The 18,890-nt window shown below is 42.9% G+C and overlaps 1 protein-coding gene and 1 long non-coding RNA gene across 3 annotated transcripts in view; one reads left to right on the top strand and one right to left on the bottom strand.

Annotated features, from left to right (window-relative positions):
* Positions 1-715: 715 nt before the first annotated feature.
* Positions 716-18,890, top strand: part of AMD1 (adenosylmethionine decarboxylase 1) — a 46,265-nt gene continuing 28,090 nt past the window's right edge. Inside the window, exons 1-2 of one of the 2 annotated variants that reach the window (XM_054022417.1) lie at positions 1,071-1,157; positions 2,014-2,130. In XM_054022417.1, coding sequence (XP_053878392.1) covers positions 2,099-2,130 — 32 coding nt within the window. In that variant the 5' untranslated portion in view covers positions 1,071-1,157; positions 2,014-2,098. Of the gene's footprint in view, positions 1,158-2,013; positions 2,131-18,890 lie in introns of both variants that reach the window. The other variant, XM_054022416.1, reaches the window with a different exon arrangement.
* LOC128834018 (uncharacterized) overlaps positions 8,199-18,890 on the bottom strand; it is a 79,162-nt gene continuing 68,470 nt past the window's right edge. Inside the window, exon 4 of the long non-coding RNA XR_008444373.1 lies at positions 8,199-18,162. This is a non-coding gene — a long non-coding RNA (uncharacterized LOC128834018). The remainder of the gene's footprint in view (positions 18,163-18,890) is intronic.

Genomic DNA, 18,890 nt, shown 5'->3' with positions numbered 1-18,890 from the left:
CATACAATCACCCCTTTTTCTTTCACACATACGATTTCCCTTACACTATCACTGTTGTTTCTCTCTCACACACAAGCTATTTCTTATACATCTGCCATGTCTGCACACAAAAGTTGCACCATTTTAACTGAAATTAATTTTTAAATTAAATGTAGTTAAATTGTTTTAGTTAAACTGGTGCACATCCCTTTGTGGACACACTTACATCTATTTACAACTGGCTAATGTTGATTTAGTTTAATACACTGGGGTTTGCACCATGTTGAAAAAAATATTCTCCCTATTCACCCCCTTTCTTTCACACAAGTAGCTTGTGTCACACTCCTCCCTTCTCAGCCTCAGGAACACTAACATCCCCAGCCCCATACCTCACTCTTAAACACCTTCTCACGGCTCTCCGCTCGTTCCCCCTACACCCCATATGCCCCTCACACCACACACACTCCTGCTTTCCCCGTGTCGCTCTCGCTCGCAGTCCCACATGCCTGCTTTCCCACTCACAGAGCTCTCTCTGGGCGGGCTGCTGTCGAGGGTGGAGTCGAACAGGCCGAGACGAGTTGACAGGCAGGTGCGGTGTCCAATGGGAGCTGGGAGAGTGCGGGGCCGAGAGGCGCCTGTCCAATGGCCGTGCTCTGTGGCCAGTTCCCTGTTACCTGTGCGGGTATAAAGGCGGCTGCGTGCGCGGCGCCCCCTCGCTTACACAGTATGGCCGGCGACATTAGCTAGCGCTCGCTCTACGCTCTTCTCTGCAACAGGGGAACACACGGAATACAAGGAACCGAACCGCCTCGCCTGCCCCGCGCCCGCCCGCCCGGACTGTAACCCCCGTGCTCACGCCGCAGCCGCCGCGCACCCAGGCGGTTTCGCTGCTGTTGGTTTGGTTGAAGGGTCACATAACGTTATCTCCTGGAAGGTGACTCGCGGCCGGGGACCCGGCGGCGGCGCGGCCCGTGCAGCAGCAGCCGCCGGGGCGGCCGCCGGGCTGGGGTTAATTTCTGTGGTTGTTGGTTGCCGAGTTGTCGCGCCATGGAGGAGAACGGTGCACACTTCTTCGAAGGGACCGAGAAGCTGCTGGAGGTGTGGTTCGCCCGGGAGCAGCCCTCGCCGCAGGAGCCGCACCAGAGCAAGGGGTCCGGCGATCTCCGCACCATCCCCAGGTTGGCGCGCTGGGGGCGGGCGGAGGGGAGCCGGGCTGCCGCCGGTGGGCGCCGCGAGCTGCTTCGGGGTGCGGTTGGGCTGGGGGGAGGGGCGCGCCTGGCGCTGTTCCGGGTGAGGCTCTGGGGAGGGCGGGGAGCTGTAACCGTCCCCCGGCCTGAGGCGCGGCCTGTGCGTGCCCGGGGTGCCGGCCTGGCTCCCAATCACCGCCGGCCTGGCCTTGCCAGGTCCGGCCTCACGCGGAGTGTGACCTTCCCCTGCCCTCCAGGGGCCCCGGGCAGCGCCTCGCTCACAGCCCGCCCGCGGCGCGGTGCCGGCGAAGGTGTTAGTCAGTGACCGGGCTCAGCGCAGGAGCCATGACACCCGCCTCCACCGCGTGGAGCCCATAGGGCCCTACTGGCAACATGTGGTGACGGGCCAGGGGAGCCGCGGTGTCCGCAGGGCAGGGGTGTAGTGGGGGCAAGTGTCGCAGTCCTGCCCGGCGCACGCGGAGGGGCCGCAGCTGCAGAGGCTGCTCCCCTGTGCGCACCCTGCGGCTTGAGTCTGGATTCGGCTAGCGCCTGGCCCTTCCCCCGATAGCGAAACCCAGGAGGGAGCCGCCTTTATGGCGGGATCCCCTGCTGCCAAGCGACCGGACTGAGGCGAAAAGGGTGGGCTGTCACCTGTGTCCAGACCCTCATTAGAGTGGGTATCCACTACCTTCCCCCGCCCACGGAGCCTGCAGTAGGGAGGGAGCGATCGTGTCGTCTTTCTCTGCTGCGGAGGCAGGGCTGGGGGTTCCCTCATGGTGGGTATCGCAACAGCTCCAACTCTGTAATGCGTAGAGCGGGTTCAGATAACAACCTCCCTCCCCCGCAGGAACTATTAATCCGTGGGGATCCCCTGTCTGTGGTTGTGGCGCAGTGGGGCAGCCTGGCAGGCGGTAGGGAGTAGCCCCCTCCCAATGCTGAAGTGTGGCTGGAACCACGATTACACGTGAGTTTCCTGGCTCAGCCTTCTCCTCCTCTCCCTTCCCCCCCAATCGGGATGCCTTTCCTATCCCATTGACAAATTCAAGCCAATGAGGTTTGGGTCTGGGGCTGTCGCCCAATGGGCATTTCAGGAATGTGCTGGCGCTTCTTCCACCCCCATTCATGCAGGGGGGGAGAGGGCTGGGTCTCTCCTGTGCACGTGCTTCTAACTATTCTGCCTTACGTGGTAGGGACAGCGTCTCTGAGCTGTGGCTGCTCTGTTTTGTTAGTGCAGTATCTAAGACAAACCTGCTGTGGCACAGGTCTTGATTAAAAAGTGTTGGGCGTGACACATGGGGTTTCTGCTCTAGGTTGTCTCACCAGTACAGTGTTGTGTTGCCTGGGGAGGGGTGTCTGCCAAGAGTCACACATCTGTACTCCCTTTGAGTGCTTGGACTGTAAAGGTGGTTAGCAGAAGGATCTGCCACTGAAGTGTTGCCTTCAGATGCTGGAGGTCAGAAGGAAATTAAAGTTGTGTAGATATGTATTTTAATCTCAAAATTCTGTTTACATGCTTTTAGTACTGTAGAATGAGCATGGGGAAAAGCTTCTAGGTAGTTAACGTATTGTTTATTTCAGGCAAATGGAGATGTGTAAGAGAAGTAATGCCACATGTGCACCAGGTCTCTGAATATACCCAAGTTGTTTATATGTTATTTTAGTGGCACAAAATATATTGTACTGTAAACCATCCCTGTTCTGAGGTGTTTACTCTCTGAAAGGGAAAAGGGGGATACAGAGTGGTCAGGATGATGACTAGTACACCTTAGTTCTATGGCTATCTCCCTAACTTCCCTTTCCATCTAGCAAATTATTGGTTGGCAAATTTTTTGCAGATTATGGCAGCAGAAGTAGGTCTTAATAATTTGAATCACAGGAGGCATTGCAGATCAGCTAAGGAAAGGCATCCCATGTTTAGAGGGCAGCAGAAATTGTATTGGAAGAATTGGATTGATTGTATCCAGGCTAGCATCCTGGGTGCAGAAAAGCTTCTGATTTGGAAAACATACTATCAAGATCTTTGGAGTAGTAGCTCATGGGTCAGAGTGCCAACCACAGGGCAGACTGTCAAGAAGCAGGGCAAAAACACCAAATTGGTTGAGAGTTCTATACTTGGGTTTCACTAAACCATGGAGTCACAGACCCCTTGACTACTGGTCTGTTTTGCCAGCCAGGCAAACTTACCTTTGTGATGGTCCCTTACATCAAAAATCACAATATTCAGGTTACTCCTAGTCCCAAAGGATCAGTTACCCTTGGTCAATTGCACCTTAGACCTCATACCAAAGACAACACTTGATAGACAATCCTATAATCAACTATCTGAAGAGTTAACTAAGGAAAAAGAAATAATTTAGAAGGTTAAAGCTGGTAACATACATGCACAAATGAGTTAGTTTTAGGTTTCCTCTGGCAAGATACAAGGTTTCCTGAATTGCAGTTCCATTTCTCCATGGCAAGGTTTCTGTGTCCTCTCCCTCATGCTCCATTTGAGGCATGCAAGGGCACTGACTTTCAATGGGAGCTGGGCACCTAAGTGCTCTTTGTGCCTTGGAAAATCTCACCTTTAAAATAGAACAGTAAAACTAAACCAGTGCAAATTGTATGTAGAGAAGGGTTTATTTGCCAAATCTATAGCTCTAGAAGTATGGAGACAAAGGCCTAAAACTTGCACTTCAAGAACCTAGGCACACTTATTAATATGGATTATTTTCTTCAATTGAATCAAATGGAGAGGAAGCATACGCTGACTTCTTTCCTTGTCTGTTCAATAGCCACTCTGCAACAGGGTGAATTTGATTTAAATCACTAGTCAGGAAGACTCAATTTAATCATGGATTTCTACATAAGAGTGCATTCTTGTTGGTTGTTATAACCTTAATGCATATTCTTCACAACTCAGATGTAGGTTTCATTTTTAGAAGGTACACACTATACATTTTTAAAGTGATTTACTTTGAAAAAACTTCTGATTAGCTTTACAGCTATATCTGAAAATGAATGATTGGTTATTTCATTTACCAAAGGTAATTGAAGCAGATATTTATGAAGTCACTGGGAGGTGAACTATCTCCAATTCAACAGGTTAATCATTAATATTTGGAGAATTTTCTTGCCATGCTGTAATAGGAGGAGAACATTACTGGACAGACATTTAAATTGTTTTATTTAAACTAAAACATTATGTATTCTTTTAGCAGCAAACACCTATTTTAACAAAACAAGCATATGAATTTTTGAATTTAATCATTCAAGTTTTTTAAAATCAGGTTTGTTTTTGTTAAAATTGTTTTTAACTAAAATAATTAAATTAAATATTTTAAAAAAAATTAAATCTACTGTCAGCCAGGTCAACATGAGAAACTTAAAATATTGGCTTCTGTAGCTAACTCAGTTGTCTTCACCTTCATTTTCCTGTTCATAACCTGAAAAAGAAAAACAAGCTTTCCTGCTTTTTCAGGTCCCAAATGATTTCTCAGTTTGGCATGAATTAGTCCAAAGGAAGAAAAATATTCTTTCTACACCAGCAGAAGAAGCTGCTGCTGTTAAAAGTGAGAGTATCACTTCAACGGTCTCTAAATCCAAGTGCTTAAGTGACTTCCACCAGTTCACTGGTGTGACTTTCTTTAAAACATCAGCAAATGTATATTTCTTGAATGGTTCTTATTCCCAAACTGGGTCTCTTTTACGGCCTGCTTTTCCCTTTTAGTGAGAATGGTATGGTAGATCTCAAATCAATGAAGGCTACACTCAAAGACCTCAAGGTTTCTGAAATATGCTGCTCAGTTTCACTTTTGTTTCTACTGCCTGTCCCCCCTTTCTCAAATTTATCTCCAGACTACTCCTGGTGCAGATCTGTTCCACCCCCAACAATCTTGCACTTTTAGAGAGTGGTAAGGGATTGACTCTGTGTACACATTTGCAGAGGGACAATAGGGTTGAGGTCTGTTATTGCTCACCTATGTATGTATGTATTTATTTATTTAAAAGCATGTTTGCTGTTAACAAGCATGTTATCTCTGGAGACAAATCCACAATTGGAGAACTGCAAAACGAGGCATCTCTGATGGTATCTTCTAGAATGAGCTCTGAGTCCTATTGAGTAGATAGCAAGATTAACCTAAATAATCTATATAGAAGCCCCTGGAACACCATAAGATTGGGTTCCTAATCCTTTAACTGTTGGAACTCATTTACAAAATTTTTCTTAAACATTACATGAATATATTTTCTCATACTGTAGAATCAGAATTTATAATCCCTATTCCATTATCTGAATTTGAGATATCTTTGAGCTATAATGTATCTTAATTAAAACAATCTGTAGATGAATTTTTTCTCAAAAAGCATTTAAATCTGATTTAAATAAAGTTACTTTTAAAAAAAATCATTGATTTTTATCCACCCTACTCTGCAATCTATTTCAAGTACATACTATACTCTTCATTTTTCTCCATAACTCTAGAGTAGTAAATATAAGAACATAAGGTGCATCTAGCCCCAGTAGCCTGTCTTCTGATAGTGGCCAGTACAGGGTGCCCCAGAGGGAATGAACAGAACAAGTAATCATCAAGTGATCCCTCCCCTGTTGCTTATTCCCAGCTTCTGGCAAACAGAGGCTAGGGACACCATTCCTACCCACCCTGAAATCCAGAGAAACCCTGTGATCCAGAATAATTTTTAAGTGGTTTATTTCATTAATTGCAGAATGATATATTCATGCATATAACTTTGGGAAGTCATTTCTAAATATGGTTCATTGCTCAGGAATTATTCAGAGGCTATTAAAGCTCACTTTTACATATGAAATCATAGCTACTAACTCTTTTGAACAGCCACTCAATCTTCTCACTTTTTAAAATGTAATCAAAGATTTAAGAACGTCTGTTTTGATTCATGGGTCTTAATTACTGTGAAATCCTGAAGAAAATAAGTTAAAATCTTATGTTGAACAGTACAGCATACTGTTTTCTCTAATTGAAAATTCCTTATACTTAAGTTTGTGTTGGCACATCCCAAATATATACCAATTCCTCTGACAAACAAGATCACGTTAAAGAAGTGAAATAAAATTTCCTCATGGAAGAAATCTATATACCTAATTATACTTAATATTTAGATCACTGAGCATTTAATTGTAATACTATTACAATTATTGCTGTTTCTTAAAGTAAATCTTCACATGTTAACTAAATTGGTAAAGGCAATTTGCGAATACGAACTTCTGAAATGCTTACATCAAACTCTCTCTGCAAACATCCATATTACACAAGTTAGCATTGCTCTTCTATTAAAATGATAGTTAAATATCAACATTTTTAGTTGTTAATTGGATGCAAATAACTAAAAAAACCTTTCTTTATAATATGCTTACAACTAACTGTAAGCTGGCCCCTTCATGTTCTGATGGACACTGCAAGACAAAAATAGGCAGGAATCAGAAGATAAGAACTCTGGGGCATTAAACACTATTCTCTGCAGAAAGATCTTTTCCATTGGTGATGCTACACTTTTAAGCTTGCTTTACAATTCTGTAGTGGTCTTCACCACTTGGTTTGAAATGAAAATTGGAACTGTCAGATTCCTGGGAGGTGTATAAAATCTTCACGTGTGTATAAAGTACAGTGAACACAGTTTGCTTCCTATGTAACTTTGTGCATCTTTAGAATTCTCATAGAGCTTTGATAAAGATTAAGTCAGTTTTTTTGTAGTGTGCTTTGGAAAAGTTTACTTTTTTCTCATGTCACTAATGCTGGTAGTATGACTAGATGGAAATGTCAATGTGGACCATACTTACCTTCGGATGGTCCTCCTCTCTTCACATTCAAAATAGCACCATATACCTGTGGCAACTACAATAACTGCATATATGGAAAAGTAGTATTAGGAAAGCTTGTGTTTTCAGCTATATTTTAGAGCAATTTAGCAACTGAAATAAGGAATAGCTAGCATCATATGACTGGTCAGCTCTCTGACCACCAAGAACTTTTGTAATGCATTATACTTGGTTTCAGAGCTGAATAATTACCATAAAAATAAAAATTAAAAAGCAGACCATACCAAAAGAAATCATAACTATGTAGTCTTAGTAGTGACAGTTCTGTTTAGATAAAAGTTTAATTGGTATAGCGTTGCATTGCACGCACTGATATGAACTTAAAGCAAGCAATTACTTAGCTGCCATTTAATGTTTTGGATGGACTTCTTTCAGCTTGAGAAATTGAGTGAATCTTTGCTTCTAGATTTAAATTGTTGTACTCTCTACAGATGTAGCCTGAACTTAAATTCTGGTAATGTGTAAGGAACATAAAGTATGGACTAAGGTCCCCTTTGAACTACCAGGCAAACATAATGTGATATCAATTTACATAGCTTCAGTAATAGGAGAAATTAAGTTCTGAATCAGTATATGAAACAGTTTGAACCTGAAGTCTGTAATGGCTAAAAACAGTGCTGTTTACACCAAACATGGTGGATTTAAAAAAAATATTTTTTATTTAAATTAAATATGAACTCATTTCAAATTTAATTTGAAATTGGCAGTTGTTTAAGGCCTAAACTTACTATGATCTATTTTTGTGTTTAATTTAAACGATTAAGCAGTACATGTTTGTAGCTGATGTTTTAAAGTTATACCACTGAACTGCTGATGGAAGTTGTTGGCTAAGCATCTGGAACCAGAGTTTAAATGCTGAACCAGCTTTTGACAGCAGAGTAGCTGCCTCTTCTGCAGGTGTTCAGGGAATATTTTCTTTTCAGTGTATTCAGTTTGGTTCAATTACTAGTTCATTCAGAGTTAAGAAATCATTTGAGTGATAAAGCTGGAAGGTTTGTTTTTATTTTCCAATGTAGTTTGAGGGGATGAGATGTACTAATTGTAAAATCTTGGAGGACATGGTGACCAGAAACAGTAAGTTCAGATAATAATTTAATACATTAGTTTTAAAGGCAAAACATATTTTGATAAACTTTTAAATGTATCCAGCACATTTAAGGTAGTTTTCTTTAAAGTAAATGCTGTTTTTGGGTATTTTTAATCAAATTTGAATTTCCATCCGAATACATTTTTTTTACAAATCACAAATAAAAAATATCTAGTAAGTCATTCACCATTTTCTAACAGAATAAAAAGGTAAAAATTAAGAATCTGAATAAATGCAAATTAAGTTATCTACATATGTATTTAGACAATTATATATAGTGCATCCTCCTGATTAGCAAGGTGTCAAGTTTAGTGTAAAGGCTGTATTTAGTTGCAGATAAACATGTTTTAAAAGTTACCAAACGGTGAGAATCAACCTTTCTTTAGAAAAAAATAACTGAAGTACAAATGTAAAATGCAACTAAAACTTATTTAAATCAAGGTTTCTTGCTTGCTTTTTGAAATCATGATTAAAATTCATAATTTAAATTTTGATTTAAATCAGTCCACCCTGTCATCAAGTTGTGTATGAAATAGGGGAACAACTACAGGGATCCTTTTTCTCCTCGTCAATGAAGGTCTGAATGTGATAACTCATTAAAGTTGTCTCCTCGACTTCAGTGGAACTACTTGTACGTGAATAGACTCGCATGACTGGGAATTCCAGAATGGGCCTTCACAGTTAATAGTTGCATGTTTAGAATAAAAATCTGACACCACTGGTAAATCTTAAGGTTATTAGTAACCCATAGTTGAAGCAATAAGACACTACTTAGTACAGGTAGAATCTTAAGTACTGTTTGTATTTAATTGACCTGTAATAATGTTCCTATACAACTAGCTTTTATAGTAGCAATATGCCTTTATAGGCCACAAAGGAGCACAGTCTTGAAATAGCATTTATTCAAATTATTTAGCAACTTAAGATCAAAATGTGCTTCCATGCAAACTTTTCTTCTTTCAAAACATCTGAAGAAAGTCTGGATTCTTACTATTTTTAAATCCATCATTCTGTTTCAGATGTTACTCAGACATTTGTTTGACTCAAAGAAAAATAACAGCCACTTTTTCACACCGCAATGTTGGTGCATCAACTAAGACAACTTCATGTTCAGGGGAAAAAAGTACTTAAAAGATTAAGCTGACTTCTAAACATTGGGTAAAATATAGAACAAACAATTCAGAGGGGCATGCAATTTGAAATCTAGTTGGTTTAAAATAAGTTAAAAGTAGCTTCATGTTCTGGGCTTCCTAAACCTCCTGACAATTGGAGTGTTCCTTTTTTCCGCATTAAAAATCTTTTGCCTGTTGCTGCATTAAAAAAACTGTGCATTACTTTTAATCAAGTAGGAAAACAATAGACAGGTATTTCTAAGCTGATGTCCCTTTAGCTTTTACACATTGAAAAATATAATTGTAAATGGAGCATTATTCTGGAAAATAGTTTAACTACCTATTGAATAGATAGCTGGTCTGCGTTACAGCATTTCACCTTGGATTTTAAATGTCTGGCTATGAATGTCCCTATTATCAGACTGCTGGCACTGTTCATTTAGCCAGCCTCCATGTTCCTGCTTTCTGATTGCTGAGCATAATCATCTGACAGGCAATTAATGCAAAGCAATACAGCCTGACTGCCCTGGTCATTGCTATATGAATTCTCCCAGTGAACCATGCTTAACCTGCTAGTGAACTAGTAAGACATACTTCTGGATGGGCACAAGATACTTTTGGAAGGGGCAGGGATATCTTTATACAAGTGATCTGGTATTTGAGTATCCTGTAACAAAGTCTTGTGGCGGAGTATGAAATGGAGTGAAATCCATTTTAAGTTGCTACCCTAGGATCAGCAAAAATCAGTTGCCTAGTTGAGTTGATCAAACAAAGTTGAATGAAGCTCTGAGAAACCTTGTCTTAAACATGTTTTCTGGAGGTGATTCATCATAGGGTCTGTCTACACCAGAGTTCTGCACATTGTAGTTCCCTACGATAAATGTGTTACAATGATGATGTAAATAAAAAGCAACCTATAGCAGTGTCTTACCTCCAAATTGATCTGTATTGGTGCAAATCACTTTTATATTGATGCAGTATAGTAGTGGGGGGGTTATATTGGTGTAGCTATAGTTACATGAGTGCAAAAGTCTCTGGCACAGACAAGCCCTTAGTGTGGTCATTCTGAACCTTTGCCATACCTGTACTCCTCCTCCTTCCCAATTAGCAATATAGAAATGGTTTGGTGGTTACAACTCAGACACCTGTTTGTAATCACAGGTTGAGAACCCATGCCATATTCTGCCTCTGCAGATGAACTTTCAGAATAAAGGAGTACTTCACTGATGAGCGTTCTGCAAGGGCTGAGCTACATTCAGCAAGGAAAAATCCTTGTTTCTTTGAATTTAAAAACACCATTCAGAACTTTCCTTGTGAAAGTCAGCAAGTACCACTGTGGAAGAAGAGCTGCTGCTGAGTGCCCATTTTCTTTCATAAAATAGAAGAGGCATGCATTTACCAAGTAAAAGTTGTAAACTTCAAAGCCTTATCAAGTACTTTTGTCAGTTCTGCTGGCATTGCTTGGCTGCCAAAGCTTTCTGGTGAATTGAATGACAAGTCCAAATGGCTTTTGTGGTACAATAGACTTGATTCTAGTCATAAGGCTGCTGTGTTGCTCAGGCACAATCAGTGCAAATACCAATCCAGCCCAAATATGAGACTGTTTCATTGATTTCAAGGCTAGAAGGGGACCACTGTGATCATCCAGTCTGATCTCCTGTACAATCCAGGCCATAGAACCTTCCCCAAAATAATTTCTAGAGTATATCTCTTAGGAAAACATTCAGAGATGGAGCATCTACCATGACCCTTGGTAAATTGTTCAATGGTTAATTATTCTCACTGTTAAAAATAGGTGCTTTATTTCCCGTCTGAATTTGTCTAACTTCAACTGCCAGTCATTGAATTTTATCTGTCTTTGCTAGGTTGAAGATCCCATTATCAAATATTTTTTTTGGTCTGTGTAGGTACTTAGACTGTAACCAAGTCACCCTTTAATCTTCTCTTTAAGATATAGTGATAGCTGCAAGGAGCTCAATCTATGCCATGTTTTCTGATCCTTTAATCATCTTCATGCCTTTTCTCTGAACTGTCTCCAATTTATCAACATCCTTCTTGAGTTACGGACACCAGAACTGGATAACAGTATTCCAGCAGTGGTCACATTAGTACCAAATATAGAGGTAAAATAATCTCTGCTCTTTGAGATTCCCCTGTTCATGGATCCAAGGATTGCATTAGCCCTTTTGGCAACAGTCTTTCATTGGGAGCTCATGTTCAGCTCATCCTTCTCCATGACCCCTAAATGTTTTACAGTCACTGCTTCCTAGGCTAGTCCCCCATCTTTTAAATATGGCCTACATTCTTTGTTCCTAGATGTGTATATATTTAGCCATTATTAAAACATAGTTTGCTTGAGGCCAAGCAATCCGTCTTGCTCTGTATCAGTGACCTGTCCTCTTTCCTTATTTTACCACTCCCCTAATATTTGTCATCTGCAAACTTTCAAGGATTTTGGTTTCTTCCAGGTCACTGATAAAAATGTTACATAGCATAGGACCAAGAACCGATCCCAGTGGGACCCCCTCTAGAAACACCCTCGAAATGCTGATTCCCCATTTCTAACTACATTTTGAGACCTATCAATTTGCCAGCTTTTAATGTGTGCCCTGTTAATTTTATCCTTCTAGTTGTTAATCAAAATGTCATGTAGTACCAAGTAAAATGCTTACAAAAATTTCAGTTTATTATATCAACACTATGGCCTTTATTAACCAAACTTGTATTCTCATAAAGAGTCAAGTTAGAAAGAATCCATCTTCCATAAACCCAAGTTGATTGGCATTACTTATATTACCCTCCTTTAATTCATTATTAATCAAGTCTAGTATCGGTCATTCCGTTATCTTACCTGGGATCAGTGTTAAACTGACAGGCCTATAATTACCTGGGTCATTTCCTTTACCCTTATTAAATAATGGCACAACGTTACCTTTTTTGCAATCTTTTGGAACTTCCCCAGTGTTCCAAGAGTTATTGAAAATAAACATTATGGTCCAGCAAGTTCCTCAGCCAGCTTTTTTAAAACGGTTGGATGCAGGTTATCTGGACTTACTGATTAAAATATTTTTAACTTTAGTAGCTGCTGTTTAACATCCTCCAGAGATGCTAGTAGAATGAAAGTGTTAGCATATGACTGTATCGTCTGTTTTTTCCCAAATACAGAACAAATATTTACTGAACACTTCTGACTTTTCAGTATTGATAATTGTGCCATTTCCATCTAGTAATGGACCAATGCTGTTAGGATTCTTTGTTTTACTTTTAAACTCTCTATTATCCTTAACTCTGGTGGCCATAGACTTTTCCTTGTCCCTTTGGTTATCTGATCAATTTGCTAACAATTCCTATTTTCTGATTTATATTTATGCTGTCTTCCCCTTTCTTCCATTTATTTTATATTTTTATTTTTATAGGTCACTTCCCTTCCCTTCTAAACTAGGTTGTTTTTAACCAATATAGTCTTGAGTGTGGCTTTTTGGACAGCTAGTAAAGTACTTAAACAATTCGCAATTATCATTCACATTTTTCCTATTAAATTGTTCCAGCTAATTTGGCTCAGTTGTTTTCAGTTTTGTGAAACTGACATTTTCAAGAACCATATATATTACTGGTTTGGACTTCATTCGGTTTGCACTTTATAAATGTGATTAAGTTATGATCACTTGTACCTAAACTACAGTTACCGCTTAGTTGTGTGATTAGTTCCTCTTTATCCCTCAGGTGAGGTCTAGTTAGAATTCCCCTGTGTTGGAGGCAACATTTTTTGAGTTAGGAAATTGTCATTTATAATACTTAGAAATTCTGTGGGTGTTGTAGTACTGGTGCATGGTATGTCTAGCATATGTTTTGAAGTCCTCCATGATCTCACAGCTTTTTTTCCCTACACATGATAGGTAGTTGTGTAAGGAGCCAATCATCCTGTTCCCTGGTATGATTTGGTGGTCTGTAGCAGATGCCAACTAATACACATCTTGTACTTTATCTGTTAGGATGTTGATCCACAAGCTTTCAAAATCATTTTCTTCCAAGTTATCAGTGACTCCCAAAACATTTTTTGACTGAGTGCTACTCCCAGTCCTGTTTTTGCCCACTTGATCCTTTCTAAATAGGTTACAACCATTGATTTCAATAATCCAGTCATGGAGATCATTCCCTTTCAGGTTTAGTAATACCAACTAGGTGGAATTTGTTCCTAAATGAGCAGTTTCAATTCCTCTTGTTACCCATGCTCTTGCTATCAGTATATAGGCAAATTAAGAATTTCTTCATGTCCCTTGGTTCCTTGATTGATTTTTGTGCTAAATGAGTGCTTGTATCTTGCCTCTTTTTACTCTCCTTTTGTTGTTAGTTTAGTGCACTCCTGACTAATCTGGCCAGCCTGGCTCTTAGGAGATTGGTTCCCTTTCTACTGAGATGGAGGTCATCTAAACTATGCAATCTCCTTTTACCATAGAAGGTGGTTGGTGTTCCACAATATCAAATGTCTACACCACTTACCTAGCTAGTACTTCACTTCCAAAGACTTCTGCCTTGTCTTCCTTTGCTTACAGCACAGGAAGAAACTGTGATCACTTGGAAATTCTTCTCCTTCAACACCCTTCCAAGTACCCTGAAGTCTTGTCTGATCTGTGATATCCCACAATGCAGTGTCATTAGTGATATGAACCATCATGAATAGATCCTTGCCCATTAACTTGAGAATCCTATTCATTGTTAGAGTGATGTCTCATGTTTTGGCTCTGGAAAGGCAGCATACCATCCTGTTGTCCTGTGCCTTGCAGAATGTTTTTTCAGTTCTTCCAAGTATTGAATCCCCAACAAGAATAGTTTGTCATCTTTATACAGGTGGAGAACTCTTCGTAGGCAAACTTGATTTTTTTTCTTACAGGTTGAGTTGAGCTACCATCTTCAGGGTTAGATGGTGTCCCGTACATTCCCTTGGACCAGCTGGATATTGAGATCTTCCACAGTTTTCATGTTGAGGACCTGATATCGATTGGAAACTGCTAGCTGTGTGGAATTCCTCCTGGTCCTCTCTTCTCTGGTAGCCACAGCCTGCCCATCTTCATCTGTCCCCAGCTGTGAAGAGCACCGCTCTGACCTCTTCTCATGCTTACACAGTGTCAGGTCTTCCCTGACTTCCTCTTTTTCTGATTCTTTGGTGGCCAGCTCCTTTTGTTCTTGAACCTGATGGTTCCTGTATCTGGCTGTCTAGGAACTCCTCAGCATCTCTGCTTGCCCCTTAATCTAAGAAACTTCCTCCGCCACAGCCACCAACTTGCATTTCATGCACAGGAAGTGACTTCTGACTTCAGACAGGAAAGAAAACATGGCACATCTGTGGCAAGTCACCACAACTGTTCTGTTGCTGGTCATCTTGAAATCAGAGTGGGACCTGGAAGGAAGAAAAATATCATTTTCTCTAAGCTCCTGCCATAACTGTTTTCTGCCTCTATTCGCGGTGCTGGAATTTGCCTGGGAACTGACTTTTTATACCAAGTCACCCTGCTTAGCTCATTTCAGCTCTGCTCCTCACCATCAGGCAGTAGTTAACTCAGACTTCAGACAGTGGGACTGATTAACGCTCACATTTCAGTCTCAGGGCATGTCTACAAACTTTAAGTCGACATACAGGCACCGGAGTAATTAAATTGTTTGTGCATGTCCATGCCACGGTCCTTGTCAGTGGAGTGCATCCTCACTAGCAGTGCTTGCATGCATAGCCGCAGGGGGGTTTGGGAAGGGTTTGCAAACAGGGGTGACTGGGAACATGGCTTCGGCATCCCACGATATACTTTTCTCCCTCCCCTGATTTTATCTGCAACCCATAATATTTTCCAAAAGGCTGGCATAATTGTGCATATACCATCTCTAGTGAAATATGGATCCAGACAGCTGTGCACTATTATTGTGAGCATCACAAAAACTGTGCACCTTATCCAGTGGTATTTTCAGAGGAGCTGCTGCACGGAACATTGCAATGTCCTTCAAGTAGCCTTGCTGGAAGCCATGGAACAAAACAATTCCTGGTTGTTGGCAGTCGCGTAGCAGCTGAACACAGTGGTGTGCCAATTCTGGCTCTGAGAAGCAAGCTGATTGGTGGGATTGCATCGTTATGCAAGTATGGGATGATGAGCAGTGGCTGCAGAACTTTTATACACATAAGGCCACTTTCAAGGAACTGTGTGCTGAGCCCTCCCCAGCCCTGCAGTGCAGCAACACTAAAATGAGACGTGCTCTGATAGTGGGAAAAGCGAGTGGCGATTGCTGTGTGGAAGCTTGCAATGCCAGATTGCTACTGGTCAGTGGGGAATCAATTTGTAGTTGGGAAATCCACTGTGTGGGTTGCTGTGATCCAAGTATGCAGGGCCATTAATCGTCTTCTCCTAAGAAGGGTCACTCTGGGCGATGTGCAGGAGATACTGGATGGTTTTGCTGCAATGGGGTTCTTGAACTGCAGTGGAGCGATAGCATGCATATCCATATTGGCACCAGACCACCATTGTCAGAGTACATAAACAGCAAGGGATACTTTTCTATGGTGGTGCAAGTGCTGGTGGATCACATGGGGAGGTTTTACTGACAACATGGGATGGTCCAGGAAGGTGTCTGATGCATGCATCTTTAAGAACACAGGTCTGCTCAGAAAGCTGTAAGCAAGGACTTGTTTTCCAGACTGCAAAATCACCATTGATGTTGAAATGCCAATAGTGACCCTGGGAGGTCCAGCCTACCCCTTACTCCCATCACTCGTGAAGCCATACACCAGACATCTGGGCCGCAGCTGTGAGCGGTTAAACCAGGGGTCGGCAACCTTTCAGAAATGGTGTGCTGAGTCTTCATTTATTCACTCTAATTCAAGGTTTCACGTGCCAGTAATACATTTTAACGTTTTTAGAAGGCCTCTTTCTATGAGCCCCCTGGACCAGTCGCCAGGACCCGGGCAGTGTGAGTGCCACTGAAAATCAGCTTGTGTGCCACCTTCGGCACACGTGCCATAGGTTGCCTGCCCCTGGATTAAACAATAGGCTCAGCAAGTGCAGAATGGTTGAATGTGCCTTTGTCCATTTGAAGAATCGCTGACGTGAAGCAGTGTATCTCAGACTTTGAAAACCCATTTTATTAATGACTGTGATGGGGCAGTGCCCCTCATTGTCTGTCAAAGGATTAATAGCAGCTCTTGGAGCAGCTGCGCAAAACCCAACCAACCAGAGGAAGGCTTAGAAGCAGCCAATCAGGGCCAGGTTGGGTCCTAGAAGAAGGGCTGCAGGGAAGAGAGGAGCTGGGTTTGTCCCTGGAGCTTGAGGGAGAAGGACTGGCTGCCTGTAGAGAGAAGTACCTGGGACAGGGCAGTGCTGGGCAGGGTTGGGGGAGCAAGCAGAGCTTCCAGACTGTGGCCTTGATACAGGGGCCAAGTAGGTGCTGGGGGCTATGGGGAAGTGGCCCAGGGAAAGCAGGTAGCAGCAGAGGGGAAGGAGAGGCAGTGAGCGCCTGCTATAGGGTCCATGGGTTGGGGCCCAGAGTAGCGGGTGGGCCTGGCCCTGCTCCCCCTTTGCCCCACTGGCTGCCAAGGGAAGTGGCCAGCCAAAGGACTGCAGTTTGCCCCGAGCAAGGGGCTGGACTAGGGGCTGCAGTTTGCCACTGCAGCAAGAAGCCAAACGAAGGACTGCTGGTTCACCCAGAAGGGGAGATAACTGAGTTGGGGCACAGCCGGAGGGCCATGCCCTGAAGAGGACGCCGTAGTCTGGAACAAGGCAGGTCCCCAGAGACTGTGGAGAAGCAGTGATGGAAAGTGAGACGCCACAAGAGGAGGATGCCCTGCTGATGGACAGAGCTAATTCCCAAAGAAACCAGCAGGAGGCATCACAGTGGTGAGCACAACCTGTTAAAATGACCCACAGTAATGTGTGGTGCTTTCCTGTGTTGTGCCTACCAGTAGTCTGAACCTTGCTGTGTATGTAGTGATGTTACCTTGGAAAAAATACCTGTTGCTTTGCTCTGAAAATAACGTACAGCTCCTGCTCACTAGCACCACTAGAGCTGCCTCCCAACCTACTGCTGGAAGACCATCACTGGGGAGAAATTCCATTCAGCCTTGGCCCTTCCAAAGGTACTGCTGGTGAAGGGGGATGTACTTGATGCCTGGGGAATGTGCATTGACCCAGCAACTCATCTGTGTTGGGGGATGAAACAGTGGCTGCCATGAGTGAGGGGAGTGTGGGCTGCTGCTTAGTGTGGAAGGGATAGGAGCCAGGACTCCTGATTTCCATTCACCACTCTGGGCCTTTGAAGTTGTGCTCATACCCCCGTGTCTCAGTTTTCCCCCTTTGCCTCCCCACACTTTGAATTAATAAATATTTCATTTTCAAGACATGGACTTTTAGTGTGTGTGTGTGTGTGTGCGCGCGTGCAAAAAAAAATTGACAAAGAATTAAACCTTGGAAAGATGGGAATACAATGGGCCCCCTCCCATTGTAAAAATGTGAAAACACATTAATCTCTTTAAAAATCAGTGTGTGTGGCTGAGATTCTGTGCATCCTTGCCTGAGGCTGAGCGGAAGGGATATTGCATTTGCCCCCCACACCTAATGGAATGTGTGTGGAGGGAGGGGGGAGTACAGCGATGTTGGAATGCAGTTCTGCAGGGGCTGCAGAGGGAGTCAAGCCTCAAGCTGTTTCTCCTGTAGGTCATTCAGATGCCTCAACATGTCTTTGTTCCTTCAGAATCCCCATCATCACCTTCTCTGTGCCATGCTCATTCTTAGGGGCTTTTCTCCTCCTCATAATGTCTGTGTCCATGTTTTCTGCAAGAGCAATCCTCCATGCCCTCTGTTCAGTTTCCACTGTCCCAGAGGTATTCATTATCTCATTAAATGTTGTCATGCATTCTTTCGCCTTTGTCTTATCTGGGAGACCCTCTCCGCTGGTGTGGAGGAAGTGTAAAGGCTACACTTTCATCTGTAAAACAGGCACAGCACAAAGGGACCATTGTCAGTGCAAACTTGCCATATAAAAATCCTTTCCCTGAATCTATACAAGTGTAAAGCAGAACATTTTCATTTCTACAAGGTATTCATTGAACTTGTTTGCTGTCCTAGCCACGGTGAGTAGGGCAAGGGAGCTGGACCATCTGCAGTGGACGGGGGGCCAGGAGAGGACAACAAGACCCACAGAACTGTAGGTGCCCAGGGGACCATGCCACCTTCCCTTTCTAACATGAACATTGTCTGGAGGTCAGGATCTGGCATTCCCCTTCCCAAACTGCTAGCAGAGGCGGTGAGGGGTATGTCTCTATGCATGTGATGGCCTACGGCCACTGAAACATTTTCCTTTTCTTCCCCTGCCACTGTTAGCCTCCCAGAGTAGCCCGGGGACACAGTGGGAGGCCTGGACCATCTACCTGCCCCGTGCAGGGGGGGCCAGAGTGCCCAAGAACACCCTTTGACCTGTGTCCTCACACCCTGTCTGCCCTAGGCTTACAGTTTGTGTGGGCAATGTCAACCCCTGCCACCCAGACTACAGCCATGTAGTGTCAAGCGTGGGGGAAGGGATGGAAAAACAAGAGGGGGCCCACAGGCACTAGTGTTTGTGGGTCGAGCAATTGAAGTGAATACTACCACTGTCTCCCATAGATAACCCTAGCTGATATGCTCCTGAAAGTAACAGAGGCTGCAAGGGAACAGCTG

Source organism: Malaclemys terrapin, chromosome 3, assembly GCF_027887155.1.
Source record: "Malaclemys terrapin pileata isolate rMalTer1 chromosome 3, rMalTer1.hap1, whole genome shotgun sequence".
NCBI classification, from domain to species: Eukaryota; Metazoa; Chordata; order Testudines; family Emydidae; genus Malaclemys; species Malaclemys terrapin.
This window is presented reverse-complemented; position numbering and strand designations above follow the sequence as displayed.